The sequence below is a fragment of the Nicotiana tomentosiformis genome, chromosome 1 (genome assembly GCF_000390325.3).
Source record: "Nicotiana tomentosiformis chromosome 1, ASM39032v3, whole genome shotgun sequence".
In the NCBI taxonomy this organism is placed as follows: Eukaryota; Viridiplantae; Streptophyta; class Magnoliopsida; order Solanales; family Solanaceae; genus Nicotiana; species Nicotiana tomentosiformis.
In genome coordinates, this window is record NC_090812.1 from 115124212 (window position 1) to 115144295 (window position 20084).

At 36.9% G+C, this 20084-nt stretch overlaps 1 protein-coding gene across 4 annotated transcripts; it reads left to right on the top strand.

Moving 5' to 3' along the window:
* Positions 1 to 18810, top strand: LOC104089449 (uncharacterized). 4 transcript variants are annotated; one of them, XM_009594370.4, is made up of 17 exons: positions 1 to 215; positions 295 to 406; positions 646 to 740; positions 1597 to 1750; positions 1839 to 1983; positions 3085 to 3178; positions 9719 to 9850; positions 10867 to 10967; positions 11075 to 11188; positions 13252 to 13475; positions 14961 to 15019; positions 15108 to 15293; positions 15373 to 15496; positions 15596 to 15654; positions 17448 to 17593; positions 17960 to 18124; positions 18352 to 18581. In XM_009594370.4, the coding sequence occupies exons 1-17, from the start codon at positions 149 to 151 to the stop codon at positions 18358 to 18360; spliced, it is 1986 nt and encodes a 661-aa protein (XP_009592665.1). In that variant the 5' UTR covers positions 1 to 148; the 3' UTR covers positions 18361 to 18581. The 4 variants fall into 4 exon arrangements, with proteins under 4 accessions (XP_009592665.1, XP_009592655.1, XP_009592650.1 ...); XM_009594355.4 differs by having other exon boundaries at positions 5 to 215; positions 18333 to 18810; XM_009594360.4 differs by lacking the exon at positions 9719 to 9850 and having other exon boundaries at positions 4 to 215; positions 18333 to 18810.
* Positions 18811 to 20084: the final 1274 nt, after the last annotated feature.

Below are 20084 nucleotides of genomic sequence, written 5' to 3' on the forward strand. Positions count from 1 at the left end.
GATATTTATATCACTAATATGTTTTAAGTACATTTTATTTTAATGCCCTAAAAAGGCTAAAATACGCAAGTTTCCCCCGCCGTTTATATAGAGGCAGCGAAAGTAGTGAAATTTGAAGAGCAAGAAAGAAAAGGAGACTATAGAGAGTATGGCTATGGCTCTTCGAGTTAGACGCCTGAAAGAAGTTTATAGGCTTCTCCCTCTCATTTTTCCTGGTATTTTACTTGTAACATTTGGCTAATGTTTTATTTACTCTTCTCCTTATTAATAGGAATTTCTGATTTTTGGACCCAGGAAGCAGGTGTAAACTACTCGTAAAGGAGAGCAATTTGCTGCCGCCTCTTTTGAATTATTCATGTGCAGACATTAATACAAAGTGTGGAGACAGATTTCATCAGGATCAGAGGTAACAATTTCTATTTGCCAATTTGAAATTTCTTTTATGAAATAATGTTTCCATTAGAAACCGTGTTCGTGATTTGTATATTTGAAGGCAACTGCATTTACTTTTTTTATTTTGAAGTTTTACCTATTAATTTTATATTTTTTGTTTTTTATTGCTCCATGTAGTGGTTTGAATATTTTTTCAAGCTACTATTTTGGAGGTTGTAGTAGTCTTCACTTGTACTTGACAGTCTCTTTCAGGTATTCAACTACTTTATCAGAAGCAGTGCCAGAGGAGCCTGTTGTGCAACTCGATTTCCCCTCCTTCATTAAGTCTGCCATTGATAAACCTGAAGGTGAGCTACTCTCACTTGGTAAATGCGATTTAGTTTTTCGAGGAAAATTGTGACTATGAAACCGCATATTGAGGTCACATGTGGAATATGTTTAGCTACTTTTATCATGCAAAAAGTCATAAGTTCTGGGAAAATTTCATTGATTTGGTGGTATTGGTATCTAAACATTTGATGGATATTGATAAGCCAAGTTGAAGAAACTTATTTATGAAGAAAGAAGAAAATAACCTGAGCTGGAGGAAATTTTTAAGTAGCTTCCCTTTCCTGTATGTCGATGATGTGCCCAAGACTTGTACAAGTGGACTATGAATGACTTTTGTACCGGACCAACTTGTCAGCGATTGAGTTAATCATTTCCCTTCTGTGGATCTTATCAGTGAAATGAGTCTTGAATAATTACATACAAAATCTTAGCAAAAAGTGTAAGTATTGGTCTATAGTCAGTCTAATCAATTTAAGGAAGTCATCATGATTATATCAAATGCATGCTGAGAACAAAATCATGTTTTTGCTTTCTTTTTCTGCTGGCTGTAATGATGGTTGCTTCTTAGTAAATCATACAACTTCTACCTGAAAGAATATATCATGTCAAATTGGCCTTCGTCATTCCTCGTCTCCTCCACTTGTTATTAATGAAATGCATTTAAGCAGTGGATTATGACAATGTTGTTCATGGAAATCTTGGTTAAGCCATCAATATCATTCTTTATTATGTTTTGAATACTTCATGTCTATTGCTTAACTTTTGGTGTTACAAACTATTTCATTATCTGGTTGTAACTGGATATATGTGCACAGTTGTCTCATGTCCGTTGCTCTGAACTTTATTCCTGAATGATTTGAACAAAATGTGCAGGCCCTTCTCATTGTTGGTTAAATGGAATTCCGGATAAGAAAATTTTGAAAGATGGCATCTTCCTAGTGCTCGTAACTGGATTCCTAGATGGTTCTTCAATCACTGAGGCAAACTTTGTTAGCATGCTTGAGAAAGTAAAGTTTCTCCAGCAGAGGTAGAGTAGATCTTTACACAAACTTCTTTTGTCTTAGTTTTCTTACAAACATCTTTTTACAGATCTGTGCTTTCTTCTAATGTTGCAGATATCCTTTCCTTCAAATAATTGGTTACCAGGGTATCGAGAAGATCCCACTTTGCTCCAGTGATATATGCTCACATCTGCTTGGGAGAACCTTGAAGGAAAACATTGCTTTTCCTCTTCTGCTATCTTACAAGGATGTTCTGGAGGTATATTCACAGAATTTGCTGCTCAATTAGTGCAGTTCACAATATAATTTTCAATCTGTTTTATCATACTATAGTGTCATACGACAGCATAGCTGTTTCAAAGTGCTGGACCTTCTTTTGAAATATTGTACTTATTCAGAAGGGGGTTGCATATCTGACTATTCAATGAGATCTGAACATTCTGTTATAAGTGGTACCTGGATATTGAGCCTTCTTATATTGGTTTGCTAACTTGTGGTCTCTGTTAGTATAAGTGTGTCCATCGATATTTCCTTGCTAATGCTCTAAAGAAAGCAAGGTAAACTCTATTATGTTAAGGAATAATTTTCGATTTTTTGGTAGGTTATTGAAACATTTTGTTCATGTCCCATCATGGAGTTATGTATGACACTGGGTTTTTAACAGGGAGAGAAAGATTAGTAAGTCTCTTTTAAGTCCTAACAAAAAATATGAAAATCGATATACATTGTAAACTAAAGAACAATGCTTCAAAAGTTTGTTTAACATTCTTAGAAAGTCAAATTGTGGACCAAATGGATGTACAGAACTTAGCATAACCTCATCATTAAACTTTGATGTTATTAACCGTATTGGTTAAGTAGTTCGAATTTTGTGTTAGGCCTCTGCTAATCTCCTTTAATGTGCAAAGGACCACTTATCTGGTAGTTAGGCTTAGAAATGTGTCGGCATTAGAGCTAATTGGCATTATGCTAGAAGATGCAACTGGTATTGTGGGGTAAGTACATGTCATCTATCTTTTTGTTCACGCTTTTAGATATGGTTCAGGACTGGAAATATTGTGCTTAATCGTTAAGTTGGCAGCTCCCTCATTAAAAACTTGTTGGTTGGTGTTGGGTTAAGATCTGGCTTCTGATTCTTGTAATTTGTCCATGATTTTTGGGTCTTGAGTATTACTTTGTTGCTTGTTGCCTTCCATACAGTTAAATTTTGCATGTGTATAATAAACATTTGCTTTTGGGTGATATTTGCTCTTGGCCCTAATATCCGCGTTTCTGCAACCTTTATTTCATTTACTCATGTTCTGATTGTCACTGGATTCATTCATTAGTTATGAATTTGACATACTATTCCCTTTGTTAGATAGCTAGTGAGGCCTGCTATGTGATGTTTAAAGGTTTGAAGAGTCCTTCAATCTATTATGGGAAGGAAGCAGAAATGGTGATTCTAGACAAAGGTATGCTGTGTTTCCCTCTTTTATATCCGGCATGCTTTCGGAATGAGATCGGGTGTTTTCACGTCTTGCCATAGTGCCCGATTTGTCTTGATTTCCGATTGATGAACAAGAAGTAAAATGGAACAATTCTATTAATGGCATCGAGAAGATGAAAAAAGTACAAAAGTGATTCTGATAGCTCTATTACATGAGAATTAGGCTAAGACAAGGGAGCTTAAAAATCCAAAAAATGGTCAATGTTATCTACAGGGGACAGCTTGCACCAGTTAAACAGATTCATAAGGCACCTAGCTTTCAAAAGCGATTTGGAATTGAGATACCATCAAAACATCTATGATTTCTTTCCGTCCATATAGACCAAAAATACTTGCTGGAACCATTCACCATATGTTCTTGATGGTTTTATCAAGTTTCCAGCTTTCTTAAGCTTCCTTTACTTTATGTGGCATGACCCAGATAAGTCCAAAAATCTAGTAAAACATGCTCCTAAGATCTGCTGCTACTCTAGATTGGAGAAGAAGGTGACTGATGCTTTCTAAGTTGAGAAGACACATGTAACATCTATTTACAAGCTGAATGTTCCTTCTACAGAGGTTATCCTGGGTCAAACATGCCTCGTTTAGGCCTTATTTGTTTGCACTTAATGGAGATCTGAATCTTAATCATTCAGATCTTAGACGTTAAGTGCGTTTGTTTTTAAAGTCTGAATCTTAATTATTCAGATCTTAATCATTAAGTGTGTTTGTTTTTTTACTTCACAACCACTTAATTGGTCTAATAGGTCTGTATGATTAAGATCTATAATAGAGACTTAATTTCATTAAGATGCTATCATTCATATTCATTATTAACTGCCACCATGCCTCCACCACCACACCACCATCATCATCAATCATAGCCGCTACCGTTATCGATTATCACCACCCACCATCTCCACTACTGTCGCCACCATCATTCTCAACCACAATCAACACTCATTTACCTCAATTACCACAACTAACTACCCCATCACCATCAACATCCACAGCTGTCACTGCCCATCATTATAACCTAGCACCACCCACCACCACCTTCCTCAATCACAACTACCACCACCACCTTCCTCAATCACAACTACCACCACCACCTTCCTCAATCACAACTACCACCACCACCCGCCATTATTAACTATCACCACCCACTACCACCATCCTCAATCATAATCGTCACCATTATCAATCACCACTAGCTACTACCCTGAACCACCACCATCAACCAAAACTACCACCAACCACCGTCTCTAGTCAACATTCACCCGTTAGCCATTACCACCAACAACTATCATATTTTAAAAAACTCTATATTTTATTGATAGAATATTAGATTAATTAGTATTTCATTTGAATTTTATGTTTATTAATTTTCAAATAAAGATAAATCTTATACATTCAGATGTTAAAAATCAAACAGTCTTAATCACTTAGTATTCAGATTACACATCTTAATATTCAGTTGTGTATTCAGATTCAGATGCCTTAATCTTAATACACATCTTGATATTCAGATGTGTATTCAGATTCAGACGTCTTAGTCTTAAAAAAAACAAATAAGGCCTTAGTGCTGTCTAACTAAAGCAAATTATATTTTTGGGTAGCTTTTTTCTCCAAATTAGCTTCCAGGGCCAGTTATCTATCATTGCATTGTTGGCACATGCATGGTTTTATCCTGCTTTAAACAAGCCATCTCTTGAATTCCTTCATCTCAATCTGTCAACTTCCTGAGTATTCATTGTGCATCTCTAGCTTTGAAAGTAGTTGCAGTAGATAATTGAGTTTACAGTCGTGGACATTCCTCCTCAATTCCTAGGAGTTAACTACTCTATTCTGTGAAATTGTTGAATCCGGTTCAACTTTAATCAAAAAAAGATTAGGGAATTTCTCTTTTAGAATGATGCTGTCCAACCATTTGTTCTTCCATATATTGATATGAACTCCATTCCGCACTTTGAATGACGAGTTCTTCCATAAGGTGCATATGCTTTTCCACAAGCCTACTCCAAGTGGCTGTCTTAGGAGTTTTGAGCACCAGTGGTTCTCCACACACTATTTTGTCTTAACTATGGCTCAACATTCCCCCTCATGTATTAGCCTATTTTTTTTTTCATGGGTTAGACACTTGTAGTATATATATGCGTGGTAGTGAGATTTGAACCCGGGACATCTTGCCTACTCTGATACCATGTAAAGAAGATGGACTTTAGGCCTAACTCAATCCCAGAAACTAGCTCATGATATGAGAATTGCCTAAAACCATATCAACAGACAACAACCCATTCTATCAGCCAATGTGGGACCTTCTAAGAATTTTCCTCCCAGGCATGGACATATGGAGCGTGGACAATATAACGTAGGGGGTTCCAACGTTGGATAAACCGATAATAGAGTTGAGTTTGGCTCGAAATAGCTAATGTATCCGGAAAACCAAGGAACATATGCTCCGATCCTTGTCGGAACCTCCTCCGGTGGTCAGAATCCGCAAAACTCCAAATGGGTCAAGTTGGAATGAGAAATTGATCCTCAAGAGCAAAGCCTCATCCTCGAAAAATGAGATCTTGCTGGCGCGTGAGATCTGTATTATCGGCGTTACTCATTGGATTTTGCTCAGCGGAAGATACTGGGTTTTTGTGGTGATGTCGGATATTGCACAACACTCATGAAAAGAAGTTAAGATCTGACAACTTTCAGTCATTGGAAAAAGCACGACAACTATATTTTCTTTCTGAATGTTGCTGGTTACTGCACAACGAATAAAGGCTTTGATACTTCAATGAACTGTGTGACTTTCTCATCTGAACGTTTAAGTTGTCCGAAAGAACACAGTTTATTTACTTAATCATATATGTCTCAACATAATATATAAGTAAATGCAATACAAAGAAATTAGCCTCAATTGTTGGGTAATGCATACCCTATAGCATTAGGTATGGCTCGTCAAATTGCTAGATTTAAAACTAGAAATTCAACAGCTTGCTAAGATTGAAGAGGTCTCATGGAGGCAAAAATATTGATGTTTATGGCTTTAAGAAGGAGACATATACACTAAGTATTTTCAGAAAATGGCAAACTCTTGTGAAGGAACACTTACATTGACAAGCTCAAAATTGGCAATGAAATCATTGAAGAGAGGGGGTAGATTAAGGAGGAAATTTTAGACTTCTATCAAAAGCTCTATACTGAAAATGAGCCTTGGAGACCAGCCGTAGACTTTGAAGATCTGACAAGTATCACTGAAGAAGAAAAGATAGAACTGGAAAAAGCTTTTGAAGAAGAGGAGATTCTAGCAATTATTCAATCATGTGCACTTGACAAGGCACTGGGTCCAGATGGCTATATAATGGCCTTCTTCCAAAAGGCATGGGGAATCATCAAGGCACATGTAATTCAGGCACTCAACCATTTTCCTGAACACTGTCATATGGTTAAGTCTTGCAATGCCTCATTCATTGCTTTAATTCCTAAAAGGAAAGGAGCAATTGAGCTCATGGATTATAGACCAATAAGTCTAATTGACAGTGTCTCTAAAATAAATGCGAAGTTACTGGCTGAAAGATTGAAAAAAGTGATTGGGAAACTTATTTCTAGACATCAAAATGCCTTCATCAAAGCCATGCAAATCACAGATGCAACCTTAATCGCCAACGAAGTTCTTGACTAGAAACTGAAGAGAGGTAAATCAGGCATCCTTTGTAAGTTGGACATAGAGAAGGCCTTTGATCAACTCGACCGGCAATTCCTCGTCACAATGCTAAGGAAGATGAGATTTGGTGATAGATGGATCAAATGGATTAAATTCTGCATTAGTACTGTGAAATACTCAGTCTTGGTCAACTCCATCCCAGTTGGTTCTTTTTCTTCCCACAGAAAGGTATCGGGCAAGGAGACCCTCTCTCCCCCTTTCTCTTTATTTTGGCTATGGAAGGGTTAAGCAGAATGCTTGAAAAAGCAAGAGACCCTGCAATGGATAAAAGGTTTTGAAGTAGGCACCAGTTAAGGGAATGTAATTACAATCTCACATACCCTCATTTTTTGTGGAGCAGAGGAGTCCCAAGGTGCTACACTTAAATCTTACAGTACTTATTTTTGAGGCGCTGTTAGGGCTACACATTAATATGATGAAAAGCTACATTTATCCAGTTACTGATGTTTAGATTTGGAGACTCCGGCAAATGCCTTTTGTTGCAACATTGGTACTTTTCCAACAACATACCTTGTTCTACCACTTGGTGCTAAATTCAGGTCAACTGAAATTTGGAATGGTATAGTGGAAAATTTTGAAAAAAAGTTGGCTACTTGGCATATGCAATACCTCTCAATGGGTGGCAGACTTGCGCTTATCAATAGTGTTCTGGACAACATTCCCACATATTTTATGTCATCATTCTCCATCCCAGACAAGGTGAAAAAACAATTGGACAAGATTAGATGGAATTTCCTTTGGAAGGTAGCAGCGAAACATACAAGTTTCATTTGATCAAATGGCCAAAAGTCACACAACCTAAGTGGCCATTTGGACATAAGAATTGTAAAATTCCAGAAAAAAGCGAAATTGTTTTTCAAGTGAAATGGTATTTGAAAATTAGAGTTGTGTTTGGCTGTTTTTGAATTTATGTAAGTGATCTGTAGTGAAAATTTTGAAAAATGGCTTTTTGTAGTTTTTCAAATTTTCGGAAAATACTAAAATTCATCTTCAAGCGAAAATTGTAAATTTTATGACCAAACACTGATTTCGAAAAAAAGTGAATTTTTCGGAAAAAAGTGAAATCTTTTTTATGGCCAAACGAGCCCTAAATCCCTTGGTGGTATGGGCATAAAATCTAGCCATCCACAGCAAATACATGCTTATAAAATGGCTTTGGATATGTGGTCAGGAATCACCTACTCTTTGGAAGGATGTGGTGGCTGCAAAGCATGGTGTACAGTGCCATTGGTGCATCAAAACCTTTAGAGCTTTACATGGTGTAGGCTTGTGGAAGAACATAACCAAACTGTGGGATGAATTTTACCAGAGCTGCAGGTTCCAGGTTGGTAATGGCACAAGCATAAAGTTTTGGAAAGACAAGTAGCTGGGGAATTCAGCTTTGCAAACTGATTATCCTAATTTTTTCCTAATCTCCAGTAATCCAGACTCCACCATCTCACAAAATAGAGCAGACAATGCATGGAACCCACAACTCAGAAGGAACCTACAGGATTGGGAGCTTGAAGAACCTACTCAACTTACTTGAAAGATTGGGGAACTGCATAACCAATGAGCAGATTTCAGACAGACTAAGATGGGGTGATAAAGAAGATGGTCTATACTCTGTTACAGCAGGATATTCTACTCTTTCTGCCCAGAATGAGATGGTGGATAATTGGCCATGGAAATTAATCTGGAATTACCCCCTAAGGTGATTTGTTTTAGCTGGACAGCACTCTACGTAGCATGTTTGGCTCAAGACAATCTCCAGAGGAGGAACATACATATTGTCAACGGATGCTATATGTGCCATCAGAACATAGAAACCAACAGTCATCTTTTGTTACATTGTGCAGTTGCTACAGATATCTGGAACATGTTCTTTTCAGTTTTTGGACTCAGTTGGGTCATGCCTGAGAGGATTAAGGATGCCTTCATATGCTGGAGTTCTTGGAAAGTTGGTAGGTTCATCAGGAAGATCTGGAAAATGATTCCTGCATGTATTTTTTGGTATATCTGGACAAAAAGGAACCAAAGATGTTTTGATGAAATATCAACTCATAATCACACTCTCAAGGCTAATTGTCTTTTATTTTTATATAGCTGGAGTGATCTCTTTCCGGTAAACTCCACTGATACGTTTTTGGACTTTGTTAGCTCCTTATCTTTAGTATAGGGCACATTGTAATTGAGCTAACAAACTCACTTTTGCATTTACTATCTTTTGTACTATTTGCATCTACTTGATGCCATTAATGATATCCCTTACTTCATCCAAAAAAAAAAAATGTTATGGCTCTTCATTGTAATGGAGGACAAGCCATAGGGTCTAACTGATATTGCTTTTTCTGCCTCAGGAGTCAGGAGAAGAAGTTAAGAAAAATAGTTACTGGTTTCGTTAACTAAATAGAAATTGAACTCCTTGTATATTGTCTGTGTGTATTTTGAGCAGCACTTGCATTGTATTGGTCTTTCTCCCATCTATATCAACTGCACCCTTTGTGTAACATCTATATCAACTGCACTGTATTGGTTTTTCTCCCATCTTTATCAACTGCACCCTTTGTGTAACATGTAGAATATTTATCATTCATGTTTCCCATATGCTCTTCCTGATATCCTGAGTTTCTATAGTAAGTTTGATTACTTTATCTTCGGGGATTAAGGCTGCAGACCAGCTAAAAAGAGTAGAATAGTTACAATGTTACCTCGCTTTACATGTTTTTATATGCTTCATTTTTTCCATAAAATAGAGTTTCTGTATGTCCATTTTCCTATTATTGTCATAGTACTGAGGTTCTTTCTTACGTTCTGCGATGTCAGCAATCAAGGATTTCAGAGCGCAAGAGAGTGCGGCCCCTAAGATCCTGACAAGCACATGGGTAAAGCCAACTGATGAATTCAAGGCACCACCTCTCTGTTTCCCCTTGCGAAACCTGTTTCTTTACTTTCCAGGTAGAGGTCCCCCCCTGTTGAGCTGTCCCATACTGTTGATTTAGCACTTTTTTAAAAGATAATTATGAACATCAACAACAACAACAACAACATACCCAGTAAAACCCCACTAGTGGGGTCTGGGGAGGGTAGAGTGTACGCAAACCTTACATCTACCCCAGAAGGATAGAGAGGTTGTTTCCGGGGTACCCTCGGCTCAACAGAAGAGACAATAATATCAAAAAAGAAACGAAATATATATAAAAAAAGAAATGATTTGGACCTGTAAAGTTCTTCAAAGCTGAGTCCACTAGCATTGTGATTGTAAATCTCATGAATGGCATGCTCCAGTATTTTCCAAGTCTTGTCTGCATACTTGGGATCAACCACTACTTTGTGCTTGAACGTCTGCAAGGATTTCTGCCTCAAATGTTCAACTTGTGTTTTCTGCCGTCAGTAAGAAATTATGAAGTACATCCCCCCCTTCCTCCCTCGTCTTCTTGTTGCCGTGTAGAAAGAGGGATAATCAGATAAGAACAGAACAGAACAATTAACCACCTGAAGAAGGAATCAGATTCAAGGTTAATTTGTATGGAATTGTGAATTATTGCTCTTCCAACTGATGTGACTATAAACCTAGTGCAACTTTGCGGTTCGAGGAGAAAGTTAGAGAGGATAACATTGTATTTCATGTTACTCATCAAAGAGTAGTTTGTTGAACTATCAAATTAAATGTTGATAATGTTCAGTGCATAAAGCAGTGCCATGATAGAAAGTGGTAAAGAGGTACACAGTCGGTGTTCTCTTTCAACCGCTATGATGTAGCTTGGAGTTATGGTGGAAGATATTTGAGATTCGAAACTGATAGCTATCTCAATTTACTTTCGAAAGCTTCCCTTGTCTAATAATTTTAGGAGATGATAAAAAGAGGTGTTCCCACTATTTCAAAATTTCAAAATTCAAGGATTGTGATTTGCCCGAGGCCCCTTCTTCCTAGCATTTGTCACTTATACTTTAGTTTCTGACTTTTCTTGCAGGTGGTATTTCAGTTGATGAGAGTGGCAATCGCCTTTTCCTTTCTGACTCCAATCACCATAGAGTTATTGTACTAGATGGCAATGGAATGATTTTAGACTCTGTATGTGTCAGGCTTGCATGGGTGACTTCATGATATTTTGATGGTTATATCGTACTGCTAAAGCATAACGGGAATTGCTAATGCAAACATTATCATTTTTGACATAGATTGGTTCTCCTCCTGGTCATGAAGATGGAGAATTTGAATATGCGAAGTTAAAGCGTCCGGCAGCTTCTTTTTATCATGCCGCTGAGGACTGCCTATATCTTGTGGACTCGGAGGTAATTGCATTGAAGCTCTTTATGTTTCTTATGATATCCTATCGCTCATTGTCTAATTTTGATGGTTAAGAGGGATAAAAAAAGTAAAGAAAAGGAGGTGGGGGGTGCTTGATTTAGCAAAAAGTGAAAAATAAAACAACTCCATCACACATGATTTTAATCTTTTGGAATGTCCAAATTGTTAACTCACTTGCAGAAAAAAAAATCAGCTGTTACAAGAGCTATTCTCATTTAGTCATTCATTTCTTAAAGCATCATGTGCTGTGTTTCATCTCAAACTAACCATGAGAATATTCCAATCGTCAAAATTGTCTTTCTTCTTGCCATAGGAGGATTATATACATGAGAGTCATTTCTTAATCCTTGTACGTCCCTAAATTGTTATATAACGGGGATAGGGGGAGTAAAAACGTTCGGTAAAAGAACATTAAACTGAAGCAAGGAGTGTCGCAGAAGCATTAAGCATAATTACGATTTTATTTGTGTATTAGCGAATACAGCCTGGCTTAAGCTCGCTATTTTTAAGCGAGTTGAGCTCGTATCAGCTCAAGTTTGGCTAGTTTGAGTTACCGAATTCTTCTTTTCAAACTTTTACATATTTATATTTTATTATAAATAAAAGCAAAGATATACATTAATTGAGTTATTTGTTGGCAATATATTTTTGAACAAGTCAATATATCTTTTCTAGTTGCTAGTGTGGAAAGATTTTAATGTTCAGGTCCTATCTAGTATTAGTTTGGAATAATATTTTGTTCTAGTTTTTCCCTACCTGTCCCTTCTTGTCTATATTTTTATTGATGTGGTGCTTATGCTTTCCCGAGCCGAGGGTCTATTGGAAACATTCTCTCTATTCTCACAAGGTAGGGGTAAGGTCTGTTTACACACTACCCTCCCCAGACCCCACAGTATGGGATAATACTGGGTATGTTGTTGTTGTTGTAGTTTTTCTCTACCTAATTTTAGATATGCATAAATCATATAAAAAATTTAATGAATTCTTTAATAGATAATTTGAGCTACAGTAAAGTGATTCAAGCTCAGTCTTGTTTACTTTATCCAGAGAAGTTCAGTTTTCTAAATTTATTGGGTTGAGCTTTTAACATAAACATGAACTCCAGAACTTGGGTTAGCTGACCTTGATTACGCGTTTACACCTCTATTTTAAGCGAACTTTGTGAAAGATAGTGGTAAAAGCAAGGCAAGTGTGGTTTTACAAGTTTTGACTGATGTAGTTTGTCTCTTTCATCGGCAAATGAGTCTGCAGTCAGTCTTAGACTTTTGGCTGCATTACATGGTCACCTGAGTTTGAAAAGGAATTGTCACTCCGCTCAAAGTGAATCTCCTTATATCTCTTTTGGTTCTTTTGAAGATAACATCCATCTTCTTCCTAAAGAAAGTCTACCTTATACTAAATTACAAAAGATAGCATGGCCTCACCTTTAGTTTTGTCAATGTAAGCTTTTTTATTTCTCTATTAACAACCACGATGTAGCAGGGAGTCCTACATGTTCCCCATTTGATCCTACAGAATACACAATTTTCAATTTTTCTCTTAATAGTCAAATGAAGTAGAGTAGAAACTCAGCATTCAAATTATGATTCAGAGTGTAATACACTAATACCTGTGCTCCTCGCTTCACCATGAGGTTTATTGTTGTTGAGTTAGCCCTCAATCTACACTTCTCACCTACAAGTATCACACTTTCAGTTTTTTTTTTTAAATGTCAATTAACCTTTTTGGGAAATCACTGGGTTTCTTGTTGTTGTAGTTAACCTTTTTAGGTTAATTGACATAAAAAACTATACCAACAGATATTCTGTCAAATGGGATATAGAATGATCTTGAGATACTATGTTACTCAAAAGACATTATGGCTTCCATGCATCTCCTTTTTTTGATTCTTCAGTAATAGAATGTTCTACTGCTTTACAGCCTTGAGCTTTTTGTCCTAGTGGTTGAAGACACCTTTACTGTTTCTTTTTTGCATGGCATCCCTGTTAGTTCATTAGGGTTTCCCTGTTACTTCATAAGGCTAACAAATGTGCCCCTGGTGTGAAAGAATCATGCTATTAGGAGAGCTGATATGGGGAGGAGGGTTGTGGAGACTTTGTACCCAAGAAGCAAAACAAATAAAAATAGTAGCATTTGGAGCTTGATATTGGGGAAGCTTTGGCCTAGAAACGATCTAAATGCACAGTCTGAAGAATTGCAGCCGGACACATTGCTGTTTCCGTGGCACATGCTGAATTCTCCAAATGGCGATCTCCTCATTTTAAACCGCAGGTAGATGCAACAGCTGGTCCAACTATCTTCCAAGTTATAAGTCTGCAAATGCTTTATATTATTTCTCCCTCGCCAAGTTCTAACCTCTAATTCAAATGCAAGGCACATCACACATATTTTGCACGAAGATTTTGTAAATTAACCTAGAAGACTAGCTCTGAAACTTTCTATTTCGTTTATTTGGTGAAGTGTAAAGGCATAGTCTTGCTTGTTGATGTTCTGGTTCAGCAATAGGAAACAAGAGTGCCCTTTATTGGTTCTAACAATCTATAGGAAATGGATCTTCATCTTTTAGAAAGCACATATTGTCGAACAATAAGGAAAAGAAAATGAGGCAATAATCACATGATGGATGCAGGGAACATAACTTGTTTTTGAAATTCCTGCTTGCTTTTTCTTCGATTGCAAATCGGATCAAGACGACCGCAACAACAATGCCTTAAATCAAGCTAGTTGTGATCGGCTATACGAATCATCACTATCCATTTTGCTCAATTTGAATTCGTTTCATCCCAATATTAATAATTTAAACTCTTTTGTAATAGAAGTTCTTTACATTTTCTATTAACATACAAATGCCAAGTAGTTGGTTTCGCCTATATGGATCTTCCCATTATCCAATACGTTCTGTTTTTTCACTAGATTTGCATGAATTCTAAGAGACAGTAGGCATTTTGGGCCTTATGTGATTTTGGTCTACCTCGTTTCCTTTTAACACCTTTGTTGTCATGGTTTCATACCTGCGAACCGGTGTATCTGGATGTCTGCCTAGGACATGACCAAACCATCTCAAACGACCTTCTCTCATTTTATCTTTTTATGTACTACTTGCACCTTCTGCCATATATGGTCAGTTTTAATCTTGTTTAATCTTGTGTGTTCGTGCATCCATCTTAATATTCACATTTCTACAATATTCATTTTGTTGATATTCATTTGACACTTCATTTTTGTCCTCTTGACTGGTTCTGACATTTTGTTCAATTTCTATTTATTTTGTTTTTGGAAACATTTCAGTATATATTCTAAATTTTCAAACCAAACTCTTGTAATTGTTTATCTGGTCATAGCTCTTAAACTGTGTAATCTATCTGTTTTTAGGTCTTAAGCTTTATAATTTTGTTTTCCGGTGGCATAACTAGGTATGTTTTATCACATAACCAGTTTAAGAAGTTGGAAATGATCGGAACATATGCCCAATATTGCTTTTCATTTTTGTTTTAAAAGAATATTTGACCCGAACTGGCCAACATTTCACGAACTTAGAAATTGCATATGATGAACAAGTTTGTCATCTTGTCTCTTTGATCCCTTCAAGGAAAATGGAATATTAGAAGCCCAAAATTGCTCTTTCCAACTTATATTTTGCAAAATTTGTTTCTGGATTTTGAAATTAAATATCTTGATAATTTCTGCACTTGTATATGTAAAATTCTACGGTTTGAGCTTTGGGGTTGCCCTCACTTGAAATCTTTTTGCATGCAGCTGCGAGACATTGTGGATCATGGATTTAGCCTCTGGCGTTATCAGAGAGGTTGTTAAAGGTATAGAAATTATTTCTAAAAGTGGTCTTAATTTTCTCTACTTTAACAATTAGCCTTGTCAGTTGTTGACTCACCCATACTCTAAAAGGATTTTCAAATATTTTGGAGATCTGTGAGCCATTGATCCTGGAGAAGTCTACGCTTTTGAATCAAATGCCTAGTGATTGGTTGCAGCAGCAAGGAGATGCAAATTACTCATCAAAGAGAATTCCATATCTTGAGCTTATGTCTTCTGTCACAACTTTTCAGGATCAGATGCTCATCTGTGATACAGGTAATCATGTCTTAAGTGATTGCATCCGTTGTAACTTCTGCTTTGTTTGATTCAACTATTGATTTGTGCTTATCTGAAGTTGGTCAGACTGTATTAAAACTCAATAGAGACTCGGGTTCTATATCAAGCTTCCAGATCTCTAATTTGGGGATCCTTGGGTTTCCTTACTGGTCCTCATCTCCTCTTGAACGAGTATGTGCTGCGTAAGTGTAACAGATTAAAGAACTTCTAGCCATCGTTCTTTTCTGCTTTCTCTGGGTGATTATGTTAATTTACTGTGTCGATTTCTGCTTATGTTACAGTGATGAAGCATTGGCAGCAAATCCCATTGATCACCTAGAATCTTTCAACTTATTGCCAGGTAGTAAAAACCTATTGGTTACATGTAGTCTAAATAATTAGTGAAAAAGCTCGTCTGGAAAAAATACTTATCTTTCAGCTGTTTATCATTACCTATATTTATGTACCTTCAATTTTGTATCTTCTTTTTCTGGATCATATTTTCTTGCAAGAATTTGGATGTAATTTTTTATAAATTTTGATTTGTTCCAAAGAGGAGTTTTTTTTTGGTTTACTCCAGAGGATGAGACTAGAAATTACTACATAAGTAGTTAGGTAAGTATTAAAAATAATACTTGAAATGTATGGAGTATGTTAGATCAAAATTTACTTCTGAAGTAGCTTTGGAGGTACAATCTGGAGGTTAATGCTTTGTGGAGAAAGGTCATCTTGGTATGGACAAAATGGGCAATGGTGTTCTAACACTGTTAACAGTCCCTACAGGGTTGGGTTATGGAAGTCAATTAGACTTCACTGGAATACTTTGGCTTCTAATACCACCATAAGGGTAGGTAATGGAAAGAAACACTTTTCTGGAGTGATAACTGGTTAGGGCATGGCTCTCTCAAAGAATTATTTCCTGATTTTTTCAACATTGCAACATCACCTACAGCCACATTAGATACAGCTTGGGGACAGCAAGGATGGAATGTTACTTTTAGGAGGGGCTCTGAATGACTGGGAACTAGAGAGGGTTGTGGATTTCTCTAAGATCTTGGTAGAATTTCAAGGTCTCAGAGAATCTGAAGATAAACTTTGTTGGAGCCTTCACAGGGATGGGAATTTTACAGTTAAATCTGCATATACCTTAATTTCTATACCAAGCCAACAGTTAGAACAACGGCCCTGGAGGTATATTTGGAAAGTCAAGGCACCTTTCAAGGTAGTATGCTTTCCATGGTTAGTGGCAAGAAAGACTTGTCTAACCCAAGAGAAGTTGAAAAGAAGAGGTTTTCAGCTATGCTCTAGGTATTTATTATGTGGTACAGCTGTAGAAACTAATAGCCATTTGTTTCTTCGTTGTCCTTTTACTGACCAACTGTGTCAGCTCTTTCTTAATGGGCCTTAAATGTAGCATGCCAGCAAACACTTGTAATCTGTTGAAGTGTTGGAATTATAATAGGGGTATAGTGAGACAGAAGAAATGGTGGAGATTGGTTTCTGCTTGCATATGGTGGACAGTCTGGAAGTAGAGAAATTTAAGAATTTTTGAAGACAGAAGCAACTCTTTACAGAACATCAAGATGAAGTGTTTTCTTTTGCTTCATTTCTGGTGTAAAGAAAGCTATTTAGAGGAGGCAGAATCTCTAGTAGACCTGATCGGTGCACTGTGATCTTAGGCGGACATAGCTGGTTTTGTTTTCCTTGTAAATATGGCTTGGCACTGCCTTAGTGCTGTTTTTATTTTCTTAATATACACGTTACCATTTTTTAAAAAAGTATGTTAGATCAAATTTGAAATAATATAAAGTTACCTTTGACGACCAATTTTATGTGATGGACAGATGGACGAAGCAGGGGTTTAAAATGTTAATCTGACTAGTGTGTTATACTATTAAAGTTTACAATTGAACGATTGATGACATTGAATTGTTATGAGAATTGTATTTAATGATGTTATTAGTATTTATTAACACTTTGAGATGTCCTAAATTGAAAAATGCATTACAAAGAAGGAGAGTAGTTGTTGGATTGTCACAGCTTCCTGTTGAACAAGTAGTTTTATGGATCAATAGAAAAAAAGAGAAAATAGGCCAAGTATTTCTAGATCGAGGAGTTCTGTATGATAACATCGCTTCTTCATTTCTGTAACAGGTAGAGTTGACATACAACTGAATGTAGATATTCCAGAATATGTTGATCTAATTGAACCACTGAGTGAAAATTGTGTATGGAGGCAAGTTAGAGGGGCAGCAACTGAAATATGCGAGGCAGACAGCACAATTATGTCTTCAGAAAAGGTTTCTAATGCTTGGACCTTTTAGTCTCCATGTATTTGTATCGCCCATAAATTCCACTTCCCTCATTCCAAGCTGATTTTTCCACTTTTCATTTTTGTGTAGTTCCAAAATAATTTTCTCAAAAAGAATGTTGGTATATACCTTGTAGCAGTAGCACAAATAGTTGTGGGACCACTTTAATAGGTAGAATATAGTCCAACATTTTATCTCAAATACTAAATAATTCACTTTTTCAACTCCTCTGATAGCAGTACAAAGTCGAAGCAAGAGATCTAATTTGGGATGAATGCAGTATTAGGTAGCAAGCACTTCAAATAGTGCCTTATTTCAAGTAGCTTAAAGAGTTAAGTTGATTTGGATATGCAGGTTGGTGTTGCTCAGCAATGGTATGATGAAATTGACCACCTTGCCTTTTCAACACCGGAAATAGAATCAACCATAGAAGAGGTAAGTGTGAGTCAAGGTGAAGAAATTCCAGAAGGGAAAATCGAGATCAGTTGCTCCATTAACACAAGTCCTGGAACAAGCGAGGTATATTATTCTTCCCACACAATTTTGCTTTTGATTCTGAATTACAAAGATTCTCCAGGATTTATGTGAAATTTCTAGCTCAAGTTGTTTAAAATGATAAACATTTCAGTTAATTGGTATTACCTGGATTTCATTCTGAATTTCGGCATAGAAAAATGATGCTTTACTCATTATGTGATTGTTTTCATTTCTCTGGTTTCACCACCAGGTTATCGTTTGTGCTGCAGCATATTTGAGACTGAAAAAGGATACAGATGTCTGTAGTGAAAGTAGACAGAGGAAAGCAGCCCGGATAGCAGATCTGTTGAATCAGGGGAGGACAAGGGTAAGCAGAGATGTTATAGTCCAGTTCTTGCTGACATCAAAAAGAGATCTAGAAGAAGTCATCATAACGAGACCTATACATGTGAGACTCAAGTTTGATTGTCCAAACCACCCAAAAGCAGACAATTCCAAAGATATAATTTTGACGGACACCTCTTTAAATGTGAATGTTGCTCTGAGTAACATCTAATAAATAGTGTATGGATGACCCTTAATGATATATATGCCCCATCATCTTGAAGGGCAACTTGTGCACACCACGACTATACCACCAGTACAGGTACCAGATAACTCCAATCTGTGCTCATTATTTTGTATGAATTTGTCAGTTATTTGTTCTATTTCTAGTGGCTTTTCTATCAGTTTATTAGTAAATCGTGCTATATTCCTAGATGATGTACCGTTTTCTTCTGTTTAATCGACTCCATAATATCTGTATGAAGTTGGAAAATTAATAGTTCTATGGAGAAAATCTTTCCCTCTCTAAATGTACAGGTTTCAAATGCATAATTCTGAACTATTGGCCTGTTAGACTGCTATATTTTGGCGAGTGTGGAGAGGCCTGGGTTGCTCATTTGAAAATTTCACTTTTTTATATAATTCATTTTGATTTTAATAGTGTAGTGTCAGATATTAGGTCAAATGCAGTGGCACTATCATGATCCACAACTATCCAACCATGAGAAATTGGAACATCCAATAGAGACAACATGATCCATCATCCATCATCACTTAGGCACTTCACTTTAGTTGTACGTGAAAGCATAGGGAACTCATCACAATGCCATATTGAAGCTTGACCATCATCAAAATATCCGGACAGAAGAGCTTGCTGGGCACTGCCAATTGCATTACATTGCAGCTGTGTGGCTTTATAATCATCGCTGTCCCGAAAGAGAGCATTTTGTTTCTTGGTGAACTCCACTTGGATCAAAAGCTTGCTGCCAGGTAGTAATGTCCAGGTCAATGAAATAAAAGCAAACTGCCTCTATGCCCTCATAGCTTTCTACTTTAGCATATAAAACCAAGCGATTACTCGACCGATGCAACTTTAAAGCTTCACCAGTATTGAATGCATACCCAGGAATGGTAGAGGTGCTTCCCCTTGCCAAAGCCAATAAAACTAACTCCTTGTGTCTGAGAAAAACTAATGGATCGGCATCCTTGTGACGAATCTGAGTTTCTGCAATGGTGCATGAGGCTCACACTTGAGAAAATGCCCCTCATGAACATGAATCCAATGATATGAGACAGAAACAGTTGGGTGATGCTTAAATCTAGTTGACAATGCAGCAAGAAAGTCGCACATTAGAGCACCAACAGTTGCCAATCCATTCGCGATCCTCCCACGATCATGCTGGATAATTATCGCGTTCAAATTATCTTCAGTTGTTGGAAAGATATGACCAATAACAACATTGTTCAATTTATCAATCCGTGAACCTATTGCACGCCGCTTCAAACTTGGTCGCAGGTTAACAGAGTGCACGACTTTGTTTAGGATACCCAACAAGAAGTCGGAGAAAGGTGGTTTCAGGAGTCGTGGAGGCCAAGGTTGAATGTTGCTAGAACCTTTCTCCATATTATGTCTCTCTCTCCCGTAGCTAAACTTATTGGGATAAAAAAGAGGGGATAT

What these genes read in the sequence shown, in the direction of transcription:
- LOC104089449 (XM_009594355.4), top strand. Translation starts at nt 149, where the DNA reads ATGGCTATGGCTCTTCGAGTTAGACGCCTGAAAGAAGTTTATAGGCTT. An exon ending in TGCCATTGATAAACCTGAAG is followed by an intron (nt 741 to 1,596) that starts GTGAGCTACTCT and finishes CAAAATGTGCAG; the next exon opens with GCCCTTCTCATTGTTGGTTA. An exon ending in ATGGAATGATTTTAGACTCT is followed by an intron (nt 10,968 to 11,074) that starts GTATGTGTCAGG and finishes TTTTTGACATAG; the next exon opens with ATTGGTTCTCCTCCTGGTCA.